The following is a 20750-nucleotide window of genomic DNA, read 5'->3' on the forward strand; positions in this document are numbered from 1 at the left end:
TAATTAAAATACATAGCAGGGCACATCCTGAATCAACAGATAAGCATATCATCCGACGAAAAACAAATCTAAACATCACTGCCTAACGTCGGAAGAATTTCTCTCAAACGACTAGTGGGAACTGAAATCTACTGCTGCCTACGTCAGCCGGGGGAGAAGGGCAACTAAAGTCACATAGGGAGCTTAAATGACGTCATCTGTTTCATTATAAAGCACTATAACCGCTAATAAAAATTAAATTAAAACGACACCAATTTCCCCGCATTTTTAAGTAGACTTTTAGTAATAAACTGCGGCAAATTGAGTTCAGCTGCTGACTTTCGTGAAATTTAGATCACGCAAAACGAAAAAGTCAAGGGCGCAAAAGTCACTCGAAAAGTCAAAAACGGTCAAGCAAAAACTTTGTATAGTATATCAACACGCTTACATTAAATGCTTCAAACTTAGTTCGAGAGCAATTAAACGGAAAATATGCTTTGTTTTTTTTTAAAAAAAAAAATCTTTTGTACGATAATCCTTATATTTATTACCACCGTAAATAGCCATTGACATTACGCGTTCATAGAATAAACAAATTTAGAAGAGAGACAATGACGGAAAAGTTAATAGACAATGACCGTATTGGAACTACAAACTGTATTGGAATTTAAAAAAAGTATCTATCTGCGCAACTAAGTGGTATCAAAGCACTTTAATTGCATAATTATATTTAAAAAACCTTAACCAAACCTAACTTCCAACAATAGAAGCACACATCAATTTTTATTCTTAACACTGAGGGAGAATGTGACCAATAAACAACATGCAGGCAAGATTGAAGAACTCGAAAATATCTGAAGACACGTACTCAATTAAGCTATTATTAAAACTAAACCCAGTAGCCCATTAAATAAATTAAGTCCCCCTTCATTCATTGAAACTGATGAGAACTGAAGCTAATTCAGAAGACAAAAATATTGAAACGTTTTTTAATGTGGTCCGCAGTTTGACTAGATTCTATGAACACATGCCCGGAGACAAGTCCCAAATTGCAAAATATTCCCAGATAAAACAGTCTCAGACAAAATAGTCTCGAACAAAAAAATCGAAACAACTGTAAATATAATCTACACACAATTAACAAACATAACCGACTAACGTCGGGCGAATTGCTCTCAAACGACCGGCGAGCGGCTGGCTTCGTCAGCAACTAGCCACGGTTTAGTGACCTCAGGGCACTACCTCTTATCCCGTTTCTGAAGACGAAAGTCAAATGGGTCAGACGAAAAATCGGCAAAGTGAAAAATTGCATAAAAGACAAACAGGATTGATGTATTTGCCAAAATTTGCTTTTGAGAGCAATTAACAATGGTTTCCTAAAAAGTGCCTGTTAGATCATTTATGATTAAAAAAATATTTCAACTATAACTCATTGATGAGGATCAGAGATGATGACATTACAATACATAACAGCAGCTGAAGTGCGGCATCAAAACAAAAAAAAGAGAGAGTGACAGAGAGAGAGAGAGAGAGAGAGAGAGAGAGAGAGAGAGAGAGAGAGAGAGAGAGAGATAAAACGTGAACGAGAAAGAGAAAATGAACCCTAACCGAAAGAGACAGGAATATCTTCCATGGTTGGATTCGACACTGCAACCTCTAGTTTTTTAACCTTGTTAATAAATAAATCATATAGATAATAACTGAAAAAGGCAAAATTAAAAAAAAATCAACTTTGCAATAAAAAAATTCATAACCATTTTTTGTCTCGAAAGTTTTGTCAAGTTACCCATCTGCGGGACTTGAAAAAATTTGTTGGGCAGTAATGGTCGTTAAACTCAGAAAAGGACAAAAATTCATTGTCTCAAGAGACTATCCCGTATCCATGTTTCAAGCCTGAAATAGTTTCACAGGCTCATAAAGATCCATACACTTCCAACATAAAAATTTTCCAAAAATTTGAAGTTTAAATTTTATTCAAAAATTACTAAAACTGCAGTCATAAAACATGTTGATCACCATCGCATTAACTCTAGAAACTATGCAGCAGCTAATTATCTAACTTTGGAGGAGGTCCCATGGCCTCTGTCGCCGGAAAAAAAATCAAAAACAGTTAAGAAAAAAAGCAAAAAATTTTCAAAAATTGTGTAAATTCGTGAAATTTAAATCTTGAAGTAGATTCCATTACATCTATAAACTGTGCAGCAACATATTATTAAACCCTATATGACGTTCCGTGGCTCTTGAGGCTAAAAAAACCTTAAAAAAATGACAAAAATTTGAAAAACTTAAAAATTGCAAGTTTTATAAAAAACAATTGCTAAAACTTGTGATATTAAAAAGTTGAAAATTAATCCATGACCAACAAAAAATTTTCAGGAACTTATTATCAAACCATCGCGGAGATTTTCTGACCATTGAGGTTCAAAAAACCTGAATAATGACTAAATGTCAAAAATTTGAAAAAAGGGCAAAAATTGTAGAAAAATATGCTAAAACTCGTGATGTTAAACTCTTGCAAGAATATCCAATTAAACTAGAAATTATACAGTCACCTATTTTCAAACCCTAGAGAGGGTTTCTTGGCGCTTGAGGCTGAAAAAACCTAAAAATGACAAATTTTCAAAAAACAACTTGAAAAAAAGCGAGTTTTATCAAAAAATTGCTAAAATTTGTGAAACTAAAAAGTGGCCATGGCCAATAAAAATTTGTCAGCAGCTTATTATCAAACCTCTTATGATGTGTTCTGGCCCCTGGGTCTAGAAAGACCTGAATAAAGAAAAAAATGTCAAAATTTGAAAAAAAATGGCAGATTTTGTCAAAAAATTGCTTAAATTCGTGACGTTAAAATGATGAAACCAATTCAAAACCACTAGAAACTATGCAGTAACCTATTATTAAAACTCAGATGAGATTCCTTGACACCTAGGGCTGATAAGAATTTAAAAAATGTAAACTTGAAAAAATTTGCAAAATAGTACAAATTTGCGGTTTTAGAAAAAGCGGTTGTTCGTCATCAGCTAGCCACGGGTGGGGGGACAACGGGGGCTGATGAGGAGAGAAGGGGTGGTGGGGCAACCTTGGGGTGGGGGGTAACAGCGCAGTGGGGGGGGTCGGGGGCAATAGTGGGGGAGGGGGTCAACAGTGGTGTCTTCAACCTCTAGGAACCGCCCTTTACACCATAAGTAAATGTATAAGTCTCCAAAACAGTTTGAGTTGAAGCAGAGCTGAAAGGCTCTCAGAGCATTTAATGCTCGCTGGGCGCTACCTGTTTATCCCGTTTGTGAGGACGAAAAGTCAAAAGCGTCAGACGAAAAATTGGTCAAGCAAAAAATCGCATAGAAAAAGACCGACAGGACTAATATAATTGCTACAAACTTCGTTTGAGATCAATTAAAAAAAAACTATGATTTAAGCTTCTGAATCGGTTGTTTTTAATTGATATAAACTAGAATTAAACCAAAATCTTGATTCAAAGTGCAAGGTTTGGTAGAAACTGATGCAAAAATACCTGGTAGATTGCCGGAAAATAGCCGCAGTTGATTCCCGTAACCAAGATTAGGATTGAAAGAAGAGAAAAGAACTAGAGGAAAAATAAATTTCGTACAAAAATGTTAAAGTGCAAACTATTTTGATGTCACTTTAGAGCTGAACATACTCCTGTTTCGTAGGAAGACGACACAGGGGCTAGTATCAATACCAACAAGCATTAGAGATGCTAACTGAGAACGAAGTTCGAGTAACGGGCTTTATGGGTTTATCCCGTTTCTATTTCTGATTTCGTTTTTTAGTACTGACTCTGTGCAATTTGAATTGCTTTGCTGAGCAACCGCTGTCTAAAAGCACTTTAAGCAGAATGAGAGAAGAGTGAAACTAGCCTAGAGACGTCAAAAAGATTTGACGCAAAAGGTTGAACAAGCTGTGAAAAAAGGTAAAGCAAAAAATTTTTATTCGACGAAGTAAAAAAACATTGCAGGACAAGTCCTGACGTACAATGCAATGAAATTTCATTGACTAAAAACAAAAACTAAACCTAAAACGACTGTGATTGAATTAGGAAAACTGTTTCTGAAAAAATCAGATAAAAAACAAAATCAATGTCAAAACGCCGCATATGAACAAAAAACCACTAGCCAAAAATTTGATTCTAACAAAAAACTAGGCCTCGAATGAACTATGAATGGATTGGTAAAACACATTTAGAAAAAAATCCGATCCAACAAGTCGAAAAAACAGTAAAAATCAAAGTGAAATTGCCGGATGTGAACCAATAAACCACTAGCGAGAAAGCGAATTTTTGTTCAAAAACCGTTTTCTCACTCTGCTGTAAAATTAGAGCAAAAAAATTTAACGCCGCAAATCACTCGCTTTTTCGCTCCAATTCCTGTTTTATCGTGATCAAAACCACTACTCCAATTTGCCTTCAAAAATCATGAAAATGTGTGAACAGATCTTAAAAAAAAGACAGCGCTTCAATACAATTCAAATTCTTTGAATTGCAAAAAAAATTACGAGCGCTATAATAGCCGGCTGAGAAGCTGAGGCGGCTATTAATCAGCTTAATAATTGTTTAATGAAATACAATCATATGAAAAACCCAAGGGTTTTTTTAATTGGTGTGCATACGTTTAACTCTATATTTAGTTCGGACTGTTTTGTCTGTTCGCCGATGAGCATGGCGGGTACAGCATCTAGGACAACAAGCTAAAGACTATATCTGGTTTGCAGTATGCTCTAAGGATCTTAGATTACTTAATTCACAGAGACTTTATTCCTCAGTTAGAAATTTTGCGAGAAATTTATAAAATCCAAAAAGCGAAGCACTTCAGCAATAAAAAATTTTGAAGCCAATCTCAATTCTTGATACGCTTTCAAAATTTTGTATCATTAACTTACATTTTTGATATCATACAATTTCATGATATTTTTGTTGGCGTGAGCTGTTTGACTCATATCAGCATCCACTAAAAAAATTCTAATTTTAGTGGATGCTGAGCTGTTTTACTCATATCAGCATCCACTAAAAAATTTCTATTCAGGATTTGAATTCTAGAAGCTTGATAAAGACAAAAATTGCAGACTTCAGAAACAGATTGTTACGCAACTTTTTTTCGTGTTCATCGATAATTCATTCGAAAAAGTTTCTCAAAGCATAAATCGGTGAGATATACAAAAGATTTTGCATTAGAAACAAAACAACTTTCCGAATGTAGGAAAAAGTTGACATGAGGGCCAATAACATCCTGTTGTAGATTGAAACAAGATGAAAAACAAACCGACTAAATTCGTTCTAAGTGCTCTCAAACAGGCGGGGTTTGATTTCAATGTAGCCTGCTTAGTGCGGGGTACGATTTAACGATTTAAAAGGTTTAACAATTTATAAGATTTAGAAGGGGAAAATAAATCAAACTCGGGAATAAAGTCCCTAAAGCGAGTTGAAGAACATTGCACAAAACGGTTACGCAAAAAAAACGCACTAAAAAGACAACAATTGCTTCGAACTTCGTTAAAGTAACTGTCAGGTTCAGCTATATTTTTCAGGAATAGAAAATGAAGTTCACAAGTTCTGCTCTAGAGCATGACTTGATAATACGCAAAGTTCAACACAACTATCCTGCTCAGCTAAACCATTAGATAAAAAAAAGCTCGCGCAACTATAAGCTGTAAAATTGTTTATAAAAAGTAACTAATGATATTAATAAAACTAGAGTGATGAAAGTATCTGACCGTGATTCTGTTGGAGGTGCCCATGACAGAAGCCTTCCTGTCAATGGATGTGATGTCACTCCACCTCACACACACAGTGGACTCACTGCCCATGAAGAAGGAGTAGAAACTCATGTGGTTCACAGACAGATACATCCAACCTACAACCAACAAACAAACAACACAAACAATATTATATAATTAAGCAAACGCAAGCATATTGGCATCTTTTTCGTTTGTGCCCCTCCTCGCTCCCCCTTCCTCACAAACGTAATGCATCTCCTTCCCCCTGTGAAAGAGCACATGCCATTACATAGAAAATCGTTGTAAAAATATGAAAAATACGACATAAATTTTTTTCGCTAAATAAATAAAACTATAAACATACCCGGCAGATTGCCGGAAAACAGCCGCCGTTGATACCCATAACTCTATTGGGATTGAAAGAAAAGAAAATATCAACAAAAATTGATATTTGTACAAAAACATTTTTAAGTGCGATTTATTTTGATGTCATTTCGTAGTTGAACATACTCCTGCCTCTCAGTGAGAGGCTACAGGGTCTAGTTTCAATACAAATAAGCATAATAGATAGTAACAAACTTATGAGAACAAAGTTCAAGTACCGGGCATCTAAAAATAGGCTTCATGGGTTTATCCCGTTTCTATTTCTGACTTTGATTTTTTTATACTCACTCTCTTCATTTTGAATTGCTTTGGTGAGCAGCTGCTGTTTAAAAGGACTTTGAGCAGAATGTCAGAAGAGTAAAACTAGCCTAGAGAAGTCAAAAAGATTTCACGCAAAATGTCAAAAAAGCGGCAAAATGGGTAAAGCGAAAAAAAGTTCGACGAAGTAAAAAAACATAAAAGGACAAGTCCTGACGTACAATTCAAAGAATTTTCATTTACTAAACAAAAACTAGACATAGAACGGACTATGAATGAATTAGGAAAACCGTTTCCAAAAAATCAGATAAAAAAAGATAAAAAAATTTAAAAAAAATTCAAAATCAATGTAAAAATGCCGCATTTGAACGAAAAACCACTAACGAAAAGAAGAAAATTGGTTAAATTAAAAAACTTGGCCTAGAACGAACTATGAATGGATTGGGAAAACCATTTAGAAAAAAATTCGATCCAAAAAATCGAAAAAAAAACAGTAAAAATCAAATTGAAATTGACGCATGTGAACAAAAAAAACCACTAGCGAGAAAGCGAAATTCTGTTCAAACACCGTTTTCTCACTCCACTTTAAAATTAGAGCGAACAATTTCACGCCGCAAAACAGCTCGCTTTTTCGCTCCAATTTCTGTTTCGGCGTGACCAAAATCACTACTCCAATTTGAATTCAAAAATCGTGAAAATGTGTGAACAGATCTTAAAAAAAAAGACAGCGCCCCAATACAATTCAAATTCTTTGAATTGTAAAAATAGGAGCGCTATAATAGCCGGCTGAGAAGATGAGGGCGGCTATTAAAAATCAATAAGTGAAGCGAGTAGATTGCCGAAAAAGCCGCCCTTGACCACAATGACCTCGTGATTGAAACAAGTACACAAAATAAGATAAAACTGACTGTCTTAAGTGTCAATAAATGTTCTAATTTAGTCCAAAATTTATTAGAATAGATATCATGCCAAATCCAGCATCTCAATTTGAGGAAAACAAGCTCAATACTAATCCTAGTTAGCTATGCTAAGTCATTTTCTTGAAGGAGGTAAGTCAAGTATGAATTAAATCTAATCAAGCAAATGAGCTAAAACCCGTTTACACTTGAAAACACAATACGCTAAAACACTTTACACTTGAAAAGAATTATTAGGCTTTGCATAACTTTGTGGTATCAATTTCAGGCGGTTACATATTATTGCAGAGTCGATCAAAAACTATTTCTACAGCAAACCGAATTGCAAGTAAAAAAGTGAGCCAAATGCAAGGAAAAACGGCTAAAAATGGCTACCTATATGAGCCAGTCTCTCAAAAACATTTTTCAAAGACAAAGTCATTCACTTAACGCAGCTCAATCAAAAAGCTTCTCTCGCATCACAAAAATATGTTCAATATGACAGCTTTTCTTACTTTCTCTTTAAGGTCAAAATGGCGCAGGAGCAAAATTACTTCCTGTAAAAAAAAAGACCGATAGAAAACCAATACTCCTCTTCGAGACGTAAAAAAACCAAGTGCGCCGCAACAAATCTTTGCAGCTATAAAAACTTCAGGTTGCAGAAAAATCGTACGAAATGGTAAGAAGACAAAAATGGCACGAATTGCATCTTAAAGTCTCTTCGCTCTTTAATTGCACTCAACGACAAATAAAAAATGAAGGAACTTTGCAGGATTTCAAAAATCCTTTCAAAATTCAAGTTTTCAATTTCGTCGGTATTAAGAAATCGGAACATTAACCAAGATAGAAAAATTAACCAATTACTAATCTTCTTACCCTGTCTAGGCATCACTCCCTTCCAGTAGGAGCAGGAGTAGTAGTTAACCAGCTTCTCTTCCTCAGGCATGTTGAATCTCTTCCTGAATTTTACACTTGCCATCTTGTACGCTTTACTCTCCTCGTCTTCTAAATACACGCAAGGAGACTGACCATTTCTACTTCTTTCTCACCCAATGGGCGTGAAGACGATCAAATTCACTTTTTTAAAATTAAAGTACTAAAAGAAATCTGCTGTAAATCTGAGCGTCTGATCGAGTTCCAACTGATCAACAATTTAAAACATAGACGGCAGATTGCCGGAAAATAGCCGCCGTCGACTTGCTCTTTTGACCTTGACTGTATTCATTATCTTGGGTTATTCATTGAGGGAACGGATTTAAAAACCATTCAGTTCAAACAGTGAGTGAGGTAAGTCAGAAGTTAAACGTGAAAGTCGTGACTTATGTAAAACAAAAAACGTGATCAAAAGGTAACGCGAAATAAAAAACATAGCAGGACAAGTCCTGACTTACAATTCAAAGAATTTTTATTGACTAAACAAAACTCTAGACCTAGAATGAAGTGAGTGAACTCGGAAAACTATTTGATGAAAAATCAGATAAAAAATTTTAAAAAAAAAACAGGAAATCAAATCAATGTCAAAATGCCAGATGTGAACGAAAAATCACTAGCGAGAAATCAAAATTTGGTTCAAACAAAAAACTAGGCCTAGAAGGAACTTTGACTGGATTAGGTAGAAAACCATTTAGAAAAAAATCCGGTCCAAAAAAATCGAAAGAACAGTAAAAATTCAAGTGAAATTGCCGCATGTGAACAAAAAACCATTAGCGAGAAAGCTCATTTTTTGTTCAGACACTGTTTTCTGAATGTACTTAAATTTAGAGCAAAAACATTTTACGCCGCAAAACAACTCGCTTTTTCACTCCATTTCCTGTTTCGGCGTGACCAAAATCACTACTCGAATTTGATATCAAAAATCATGAAAATGTGTGAACAATTCTTTAAAAAGACAGCAACCCAAAACAATTCAAATTCTTTGAAGTGTATAAAAGGGAGAGCGCCTAAATAATTGCCGCTTGAGAGGCTGACAACGGCTATTAAACCTAACCGACTAACGACGAGCGAACTGCTCTCAAACGACCGTCGAGAGGTTGGCTTCGTCATTAGATAGCCACGGTTTAGTGAGGCTAGCTTTAACTTAATTGAAGGGGCTTTAGGTGAGGGTAATAGATGATGACGCCACGCCACATAACAGCAGCTGAAGTGCGGCATCAACAAAAGAGTCGAGGAAAGAGAAAGAGAGACAGAGATAAAACGTAAACGAAAAAGAGAAGGAAAAACCCTAACGGACAGAGATAGAGAGAGCTACCAGTAATGATCATTAAACTAAGAAAAGGACAACATTCAAAAATTTTAGAAGCAATTGCAAAATTTAACAAAATCTTAGCAAAATTCGTGATAATAATAAATTCAGAACCATTTCATTGTATCAAGAGACTATCCAGTATCCATATTTCAAGCCTTAAATAGTTTCACAGACTCATAAAAATCCATAAACGAGGAACAAATTTTTCCAAGATTTGAAAAAAAAATTTATCAAAAAATTGCTAAAACTAAACTCGAGACATTGAAATATTGATAAACATTTCATTAACTCTAGAAACTATGCGGCAGTTTATTATCAAACCTTGGAGGTTCCTGGGCGTGCTAACTGAGATCACAAAATCTACTTGAAATGCCACTCTGTGGATAAGTGAAAGGAAAAACAACGTTTGTCTTTGTCGTAATTCATTATACAAAAGATAACCAAGGAACGTCGGACAACTTGCTGTCAAACGACCGGCGAGCAGTTGCCTTCGTCAGTAGCTAGCAACGATTTTGTGAGGTTAGCTTGAGCTTAATTTAAGGGGCATGAGGGTAGCGCAGCGGGGTGGGGGGGGGGGTTCAACAGTGGGAGGGGTGTTTTCGGCTGCACGGTGCTCTTCCGGCCTGCACAATGTGCAGGGGTGGGGATTGGGAGGGGCTGATGTGCGAGGTGGGTCGGGGTGGGGGATCAATTCCGAAAAACCACCCTTCACACCATAAGTATGTCTCCAAAACAGTTTCTGTGAATCGCATACTTGGAGAGTAGTGAGCTGAAAGGCTCTAAGAGAACTTAATGCCCACTAGACGCTACCTCAATAATCCGTTTCTAAGGACAAAAAGTCGAATGGGTCACACAGAAAATCGGTTATGCGAAAAATTGCATGAAAAAGAATAGAACTGATATAATTGCTACAAAGTTTTCTCAAAATATCCCTTGCCGTGTTGCTTTCTGGTGACCAACAAATACATTGCAGTAAAACTATCGACTACAAAAGCTCCATCAACTCTCCTCTTTGAGTCTCGAATGCCCCAACATTTGAATTAGTAAAACGAAGACAAAACGTTGAAAGCGTTTGAGAAAAAGGCACATAACAAAAAATAGTATCATAAAAGATTAACGTCGCTCGAATTGCTCAAAAAGAACTGTTGAGCGGTTGGTTGCTCCAGCAGCTAGCTACGGTTTAGGGAGGCTAGCTTAGGCTTAATTGCGGGGGATTGAAGCGTGGGAAAGTGGGTCAAACTCCAAGAATTGAAAAAACTCCGCCCTTCCAACCATGAATTCATGTCTCCGAAATAGTTTCGTTGAATTGCATGCTTAGACACCAGTATACCGAAAGGCTCTAAGAACCCTTAATAACCTCCGGTCGTCACCTTTTTTATCCTGTTTTGTGGACGAAAAGTCAAATGGGTAGCACAAAAAAATCGCTCAAGCGAAAAATCGGATAAAAACCACAGGACTAATATAATTGATACAAACTTCGTTGAGATCAACTTAAAAAATTTTCCCTTCCTGATATTTATCTTATTTATCTGCCAGCATCCATAGTCCGAAATAACTACAGTTTACAAAGATTCATTTTGCACTGTTTTTGGATTTCTATCAGCACGAAAAGTTTAAATATGGTTAGTGCCAGAAAGTTGTATTCCTTGTATCGAAAAAACATCATTTTTAACAAATCAGACTTAAAATTTCGAATAATCTATTGCTCAATAACTCAACTAGCTTTCTTTCAATAACCTCATGTTTCAATTTTTAATTGAATAAATACCTTATATTTTTCAGACTTTTTTCAGTATTGATTCAGGAATCAAAATTATTTTCTTCGAGCAAAAAACAAAGAACTGTATTTTCTTATACAATCAAAAACTAGCTAGGAAATATGAGAAAAACCTGGATCTTTGTTTCCTTTTGCCATCGAAATCCCAAAAATATAATAAAACCTCCATCTTGCCAGCTTAAAAGAAACTCAAACATGAAATACTGTACTCAGTAAGGGCTTTCATTGGGAGAGGGGTCAAAAATCACAGAACAGAGAAAGTCAGGTTAGCATAAAATTCTTTTCTCATTAAAACATAGATGATAGATGGCCAGAAAATAGCCGCCGTTGACGCGCTTGATGCAAATCGGGATTGAACCAGAAAAACAAAAAAGAAGAGAAATTGACCAAATATTTTCTATTTTTTTCATTGTCAAAAAAGTATTCTAATTCCGAGTCCAGTTTCGGTTGGATTCTAAAACTATACTTAATTCACCATCTAAACTGAAACCTAATAAGCTCAAAACCAATATCAGCTAGAAACACTCTGATAACCTTTGATAACTTAATTCTCAATGACATAATGACCGGGCTTTACCGGTTAATACCGTCTCTTTTGATTTTGCTCTTTTGAAATTGACCGTATTAACTACACTACGTAATTCATTACGTGAAAGAATTTAAAATCCATTCAGTTGAATCAGTGAGTGAAGTAAGTCAGAAGTGAAGCGTGAAAATTGTTACTTATCTAATAGCAGGACAAGTCCTGACGCACAATTCAAAGAATTTTCATCGACTAAACAAAAAAGTAGACCAAGAACGGATTATGATTGAATTGGGAAAACCCATTTCTAAAAAATCCGAGCAAAAGTTTAAAAAAACAAAATCAATGTCAAAATACCGCATTTGAACAAAATACCGCTAGGGCGAAATGGAAAATTCGTTCAAACAATAATCTAGGCCTAGAAAAAACTCTGAATTGATTGATAAAACCATTTAGAAATCAATCCGATCCAAAAAACAGTGAAAATCAAAATGAAATTGCCGCATGTGAACAAAAAACCACTAGCGAATTTTTGTTCAAACACCGTTTTCTCACTACTTTGAAAATAGAGCGAAAAAATTCACGCCGCAAAACCACTCGCTTTTTCGCTCCACTTCCTGTTTCAGCTTGACTAAAATCTGTATTCCAATTTGACTTCAAAAATGAAAATGTGTGAACTGATCTCAAAGACAGCGCCCCAATAGAATTCAAGTTGTTTGAATTGTAAAAAAAAGAGAGCGCCTAAATAGTAGCCGTTTGAGAGGCTGACGGCGGCTATTAATCACATCCGAGCAATATTTTTGTTCTACTTTTAAGTAAGTAGTGTGCTCAAAATCAGCTCAGTAGAAGGCTGAAAGAAATTGATGAAGCTCAAGCAAAAATCAAGTCAATCCTGAAAAAAATGAATTCTTGGAATGAGGTCAACTTCTTATCGTTTAAAACCAATCATGTCGAAACGTTTCAATATAGCTGGCAGATTGTCAGAAAAAGCCGCAATAGCTTTGTAGATCTGCTCTCAAAAAACAGTAAAAAAGACAGACCAAAAAATTCGTCTTTTCATTGAAGGCCGATATGTTATATTTTGATTAAAAATCTGTATGTTTTTGCTGCCTCTATTAGCTGCTCTCAAATAACCTTCATTTAGAGTGACACACACCAATTTGACTTCATCTCTTTGAATTAAAGTAAAAAAAAGTCAACTTTGAAGTGAGGAAGTCATTTTTGAGAGTGAGGTAAATCAAGTGACTAAAAATTTAATCAGGCGATTGAACAAAAAAAACTCGCTCCACTAAGATCGAAAAATGACGTCACACACGCACTTCAGTTGAAATTGCATTAAAGAATGAACAAAAAGCAGATTTGAAGTGATTGTGACGTCATATGGTTGTTAACAAAAATCGTGACGACGAAATAAAAAAAAACATAGCAGGACAAGTCTTGACGCACAATTCAAAGAATTTTCATTGACTAAACAGAAAACTAGACCTAGAATGGACTATGAGTGAATTGAGAAAACTATTTTGAAAAAAATCAGAACAAAAAAATAAGAAATAAACAGAAGATCAACGTCAAAATTGCGCATGTGAACAAAAAAAACCACTGGCGAGAAAGCGAATTTTTTGTTCTAACACCGTTTTCTCACTCCACTTTAAAATTAGAGCGAACAATTTCACGCCGCAAAACAGCTCGCTTTTTCGCTCCACTTTCTGTTTCGGCGTGACCAAAATCACTACTCCAATTTGACTTCAAAAATCATGAAAATGTGTGAACAGATCTTAAAAAAAAGACAGCGCCCCAATACAATTCAAATTCTTTGAATTGTAAAAACCAAGAGAAGGCCAATAATAGCCCCAGCTATCGCTGTGCGGCTATTAATAACTATTCTTCTCAAGTTGATCAGTGTCTCGACAAATGGTTGTGAAATGAATAAAATATCAAAAAAATCTAAATATCTAAAGTAGTGTTTTATTTTAACATTGGAAAATGTTTCTGTTTCCATTCAGAACTCTTTTTTTTCGAAGACAATACAAAATGTTTTGTTCTTAATTCCATGTTTGAATAAAATAATGCAAGTATTTGCACTGATTGAGGTTTGCTCTGCCTAAGAGTTTGAAACGTTGAAAATCTGCAACGGGATAAGTTCTCACCATTATTGCTTTTCTGTCCAAGTCCAAATTGACTGTTCAACGTTTCATTGGACCCAGTGACATCTTGTTTCTTTTTAGAAGGATCTAGAATATTCTCAGTCTCCCTCTCTTCTCTGTTGAACTTTCCCTTCTGATCTTCCTCCAATGTGGCCAATACTGCTGTAAGTGACTCTACAAATACGTCATAACTTTTATTCACAAGAAAGATGTTCATAACTTCTTTAATGAAAGATTCAATTAAGATTCAATAATCTTTTTTGAACGATTCAAAGGCAATAAAAGCACAAAGCAACAAAAAAATTATAATCTACGGATCGATGTGTTCAGGTTTTGTTCTTGGTTGACGAGTTACGGGTCACGTGATCGCAGCCCTTTGTCTGTTAAATAGCAAGGAAGGATGGATGAGAAGGCTGAAAGCCCAGAGGTTGATTATGCACCTAAGGGAACGTCTGGACGCATAATGCAATGAATATTTATTATCTGTAACTGTTATAAACGCTTATTTACAAGCTAATTTCAATAAAAACAGAAACAAGGTGGTTTCGCGGAATGCAACTTTTTTGTCAGTTATTTTCAACAATATTGGAATAATAATAATTCAAACATCAGTTCGCACATAAATAAAAAAGAATCTTTCATTATCAACTCTTCCTCAAAAATTGTTCCTCAGCAGTACAGAAAATCAAATCCTTTTTAAAAACTTCCTATCAACTCTTTTGAATGTAAAACAGACAACAAAAATTGGCCCAAAGACTATAATAGCGCAAAAATAACTGAAAATTTTCTAGTAGCTCTCAACAGGAAACTATCGCACAAATAACAATCAGGAGCACAGTTACAATTACTGTTTGAGATATTAATGAGAAGCAAATGAATAAAACCTTCAATATTTCTTGAATTTATTCAGTTCGAATTAACAAGGGAGATATATACAGACAAGATTGCATTGTTCTGGGAAAGATACTATATGAAAATGGGAAGAAATATTCCGCCGCGTTTGTGCAAAAGAGGAAGGAAAAGGAGAGCTAGTTATAAATTACTTCCTTTTCGCTTTGTTTACCCAATTTTTGTAATTCATCAGGCGGGTAAGACAGCCATGCAAATGAGTGCTGCAAAACTGCAAATATAACGTACTTTGTCTGCAAAACAGTAATAATAAAATGCAAACAAATTCAACAAGAAACGGGGGAAATATTTATCATTTCAGTCTTTGATCGACAGCTTTGGGCGGAAAAGCGCTGATGAAAAATAATGAACGGACAGACTAGCATATAAAATAGCTAACCAAATTAGACTCTCTTCAAAACATCAGAAAAATGGGCTCAGCTTTATTGACTACAACTGTTCTCATCTTCATTTTGTCCCAGTATTCCTCCTTCAAATGTCATTTTGAAAATTTCTGCCTAATTACTTTTCTTTCTAGGCCATTAGAAATCTGAGAGGGGAACAGTTGCAAATGAACCCAAGTCTCGGCTCGTAATTGGTTTGACATTTACGAAACAAGTGATGTTGATCAGTGCTGAATAACAATAGCGCACATTTTCAATGACAACCACATTTTGACCTTATCCCGTCTGTCACAAGTAACTATTTTTGCATAATCCTAGAGACATTTAAACGAAAAAAAGCGTGATATCGTTTAGTGAATGGGAATTAAATTACGGTTTTACTTAAGAAAAGATACTTTGTAAGGGTTCTACTTCCTTCCCCCGGTTCATTTAACCCTGCATACCTTAAGACTAAATCCTTTCACCCCGGAAATTAACAGTCGACGTTACAAGCATGTTTTCTCATTATTAGGTGGATAAAATAACCCCATGTTTGGTTGCCATAGTTTCGTAACAAGTGCCACGGGCCGCTGTAGCATGCCAAATTATTAAACTACCAACTTTAATAGTATAAATTATACACAAGACGATAACTAGACAATAAGCAATTATAAAACCTTTGCATATCATTTTTTAATGATTTCATTTGCAATATTGTTTCTTCCACTGCTCTGAAACACGCACACATCCCACCTGACAATAAAGACGAACAACAAATTTGACTAATCATCGCCCTATTTCCGTTATACCCACATTTGAAAAACTTTTCGAAATTACTCCTGGTAACTCCACATCAGAACAATAAGCAGAGAAATTGATTTTCAAAAAATCCTCAACAGACGCTGTACTATATATCAGAAACAGTAATTAGAATTTTGAAAATGATTAAAACACTGCACTCATCATTCCGGACATTGAAAAGCTTTCAACTCCATCGTATAACATTTACTTCAAAAAATAAACTGCATGTTACAATTTTTCGGTGTGAACAATTGCTCTCTTAAGTTCATTTCCGACAGATAGATCGCAATGCGTTAAAATTGGCAATTTTGCAACAAATATAATTTCAATCAGGGTGTTGTCAGCCTTCACATCCAACTAGAAACGAGGTTGAATCTATTCAAATAAATCGCTCTCTCCCACCTTCATTTCAGCGGAATTTTCCTACAAGATTCGGTTTTTCTTCCGTTCTTTCTTTGAAGCTTGAGCTATAGAAAACAAACCATTGCTTACGTCAATTTGAACTTATATCTTATAACACGCATGACAAAAAAACTTCAAGTTGAATGTTTAGAAACTGACAAAAAGAACTGAGTTTGAAACGTTTTTACATGAAAACCTGAACGCTATTCCCATACAAAACAGTTGCATTAAATCTTAGTTACAAAAAAAATATGAATTTAAGAGTAATTTTTTCTCATTTTTCTCGGACGAAAGAGTCCAATCAAAGCATCTGAAAACGGCTAATAAGAGCAGCGGCCTAAATCCTAAAAAACTAGGAGTGAGAATACGAAAACTGCTTAACTTCATTTTAAAATTCTATCCTAATTGTGTTTTAGAAGTACAACACATGAGTGCAAGAGAACTGAACCGATTCTTATCTAGTTTCAGGGACAAGTTTTTTGTGTACAACATGGAACTTTTTGTTTTGTTTTGTTAACAAAACTCGATAGATCTCATCAAACTTAGAAGTACAATTTGAGGTTTCCCCCATTTCCCTCACTATGATATGCCACTCATTTCCACCATTGATCATATTAATGGTACTGGTCATCACTTGACTAGGACCTCTTGGACCTATTGATGACCTGTCGAGTAGATTTAATATTATATTACATGATTTATACCTTATGTGTTACAAACAAATGTCAGTCCTACTCGAGAACAATTTCTTATTGTTATTACTTGTCAGCTTAAAATCTACAGCGTACAAATCGACAAACAAACTGAGACATAAAAACTTGTTATATGCCAAAGATTTTTTGCCTGAATTAAAGATCTTTTGCCTGAAGGTAACCACAAAGTTTTAAATAATTAAACTCCATACAGACTCGATGCACAGGGGAACATTTAAAAAAGTGCAGGCAGCTTGCAAATTGAGTGGAACAGGAGAATGAAACAATTTATTTTGCGGATACAAAAACCAAAGAAAACATGGCGACAGATCGCTATCGTTGAAAAGCGTCCGAAAACAGAATGAACACCCTTTTAATATAAGGTTAGCGTGTTCAAAAATAAAATGTAAAACAAATTGAAACATAAATAAATAGACTCAAACAATAATTATTTACATATGTTTTGACAAATGATATTAATTGCTTCAATTATATAGGCTAATATTTGGTCATATTCGAGAAATTTTCATGTTTGAACTGAAAAGAAAAAATCAGGGTGAAATGATAGAAGGCTTAACAAATAGACATTAAAAAGAGGGACACCTTTGTAAGAATGCAGTTTAGTTTGATAGGAATTTTTGGTTCATAAATTTTCTGATAGAGAAATCTATCTCAGCTGATATTAATCGGGTTCTGTTCAAACAATGAAACTTTCTTATAATGTCGAAAAGTATTTGTCGAGTGAGACTTATTCTATCTGTTAAAACAACATTTTTCTCATCTTATCTTCCGGTTAGAACTATTTCACAAATGAACAATTTCTGGCAACTATTTATTGATCTCTATGAATCAGCTGAACTTCATACTTTGAAGCGACAAAACATGATACATGATCAACTCATTTAGCTCTAAATATTAACCCTAGAGTGAGAACAACCAAACGGAAATGTTCGACGTGAAAACATGTTTAAACTATTAAGTACTTAATTATTATCAAATTGCTTTCGGTAGATCGAAACAAGACAGTTTACCGCTGCTCATGAAACCGGCAAAAAAAATTATTCAACAAAAAATGAGTGTTCAATAAATATAATTTCACTCATTAACTAGCTTTAATACGATTGAAAATATTCCTGACTGCATTTTCCATTGAATTTACTTAGAAGATTTACCTAACACGCGTTGATAATATTTGAAAAAAAACGCAAAAAAAGCATTTTAGACATTTTATATATCGATTAGCTTAAATTATGGCCAAATTTCACATTTAAAAATGAAGATTTCTTTTTGTGAAACCACTTACCAATTTTAGTGGACACAAATTGTCTGACGTCATCATAACTGTCATTGAACTGTGAAAGATCCCTCAACACATTATCCTCCAGCCACGCCCAGTGACCGTCAATTTCCTCTCTCGTGTGACTCACCGCAACCAGCATGTACACGTCACTGTCTGGTGTGTGGAGGATGATTCTGAATGGGGCTGATTTGGGATCCAGAACCGTATCCATGGTTCCGAAGAGCATTCCTGGAAATCTCAATTGATTCATCATCGATAATTTTGAAGTTAAAAAGAGGAATACAATTATCCGAGTCACAAATACAATAAGTAGTTGAGTGAGAACTTGAAACATAACCGACTAACGTCGGAAGAATAGCTCTCAAACGACTAGTCGGAGCTCGAATCCATTGCAGCCAGCTTCCGTCGGGGGGGGGGGGGGCTAAGTTCACTATCGGGGGGCCCTCAAATGACCTCATTAGAGGTTATTGTTACCATATACCACTATAACCAGTTATCGCTATATAACCACGTATGCAATAATTGCTTCAACCTTTGTTCGTGGGCGAATAATAAAGAGATGAGACTCAGGAAAGGATAGATAACGCAATCATACAATCCTCTTAAAATTTTTCCAAACTTCGCCGAAAATTTTTGTGATGAAACTGATTTAATTCTCTTTTATGAGGTCCGTTCTTTATTACCACTCTGAGATGTACTTCTCTTTTGGCAATATTAAAACCAATATCCAACCAATACTAATCAAATCACGTGAGCAGTAAGAGAATACGCAGGTGCGTGTTAGTAAATTTTCAAGACAAGTTGCTCTAAAAAACACCTCTTGGTTCGAAAATGGCAACTTCTTTCAGGAAAAACAATACTGTCTCAGAAACCCTTAACTTGAATCGGAAATGAGCAACTTATGTATTGATTGATGCGTTCGATATTATGCGTGTATTACATACCATTTTCAGCTATTTTGGATTAAAGAACGCAACTTTGAAGGATAAATATCCTCTTTGAGTGAAAAACTATAAAAACTTCTAGGCGCCAGACCAGTCATTTACGTCAACTTTGGGGACAAATTGTTGACCGAAACGTTAGAATTTTGAGCCGCTAGACCCCGTATTTCTTACTGCTCCGAAAGAAAGAATTAATTTCTCCTTCAAGTTAAAATCGAAGTAAATATTTACAATTTCATAACAACCGACCTTCTGAGAATCGACTAAACTTAGAACTGACTTCAGCCAGGAGTTCCCCAACCAAGCATACCTTAACTCATTACTATAAACCGATTAAATTGAAAAAAAAAAAACAATATACAGAGAACAAGCAAACGGGGCCAAGTGACCCACTAAAATTTGCCCATAATTTGAACAACTGAAGAAGCATAACCATGAACACAAACTATTTCCGATTTAAATGTACAGTATTTTATAGAAATTTGGATCTTTTCCATTTGTGCCCCCAGTTCATTATGCCCCCCCCCCCCCCCGGAGTTACAGAGCACGTGCCATTTCACAGTAATTCATTATTTAAAAATATGCACCCACTAACCTTGGGGTGGCACAAACGTAAACTAGCCGAAATTTTTATCGAAGATTGTACTATTCAATCTATCATCTCACCTGATATGCCTCGTTTGGAGTTTCCTCTGCTCTGCTGGAGATAAAAGAACTCATTTGACCTCAAGTAGTCCCAGAATGCACCCGGCAACAGGATCTCCTCCGGTGCAACCCACATCTTTTCCTTATTCCTTACCCGCTTTCTCTCTCAGCTATCTTTGTACCTCCTTTAAACTGTGTCCTGATGCGTCAACTGTTCAGCATAGAATAGATTGATTTGGAAGACATTTTGCGGTCTGAAAACAGATTGAAAACTCAACTGCTCTCTGACTTCTCAGAACCGACATATCTGCTTATTTTTACCTCAAATATGTGTTTAATGCTATCCTAGTTTCCAAAAGCCTGATCTCACAAACAGGAAAGCTTTTGCAAAACGAACATGTTTCAAATAAACAACCCATTATGACAACCAACAAACTTGATCCCTTCTGTATTATAGTGAGACATCAATATAGTACGACACCGTATATCGGCTCAAATGAAACAAGCTTGACAGACTGACACTTGATAATGGCTAAAAAAAATACTTCGCTTCAACACAAATGCTGAGTTGAAAACAAACACTTTTTCAAGAATTTCAAAATCGTCTAGTAATTAAGTTTCCAATGATAGCTCGAAAAAATGGCACAAATAATTAGTTCCTTCAGATAAATGAACGCGGACAGAGAGATTAGATTGTTTCCAGAGATGTGTTTAAAAAATACAATGGATCTATAGGAAACAAAAATTATTCTCGGTATACCCGCA

At 35.4% G+C, this 20750-nt stretch overlaps 1 protein-coding gene across 1 annotated transcript in view; it reads right to left on the reverse strand.

Moving 5' to 3' along the window:
- Positions 1–20280, reverse strand: part of LOC142345570 (TBC1 domain family member 9B-like) — a 64212-nt gene extending 43932 nt beyond the window's left edge. The window contains exons 1-5 of the mRNA XM_075397673.1: positions 20007–20280; positions 18403–18627; positions 13937–14107; positions 8121–8249; positions 5704–5843 (exon numbers count right to left, since the gene is read on the reverse strand). Coding sequence (XP_075253788.1) covers positions 5704–5843; positions 8121–8249; positions 13937–14107; positions 18403–18627; positions 20007–20121 — 780 coding nt within the window. The 5' untranslated portion in view covers positions 20122–20280. The remainder of the gene's footprint in view (positions 1–5703; positions 5844–8120; positions 8250–13936; positions 14108–18402; positions 18628–20006) is intronic.
- Positions 20281–20750: the final 470 nt, after the last annotated feature.

Source organism: Convolutriloba macropyga, chromosome 9 (genome assembly GCF_964194025.1).
Source record: "Convolutriloba macropyga chromosome 9, txConMacr16.3, whole genome shotgun sequence".
NCBI lineage: Eukaryota > Metazoa > Xenacoelomorpha > Acoela > Convolutidae > Convolutriloba > Convolutriloba macropyga.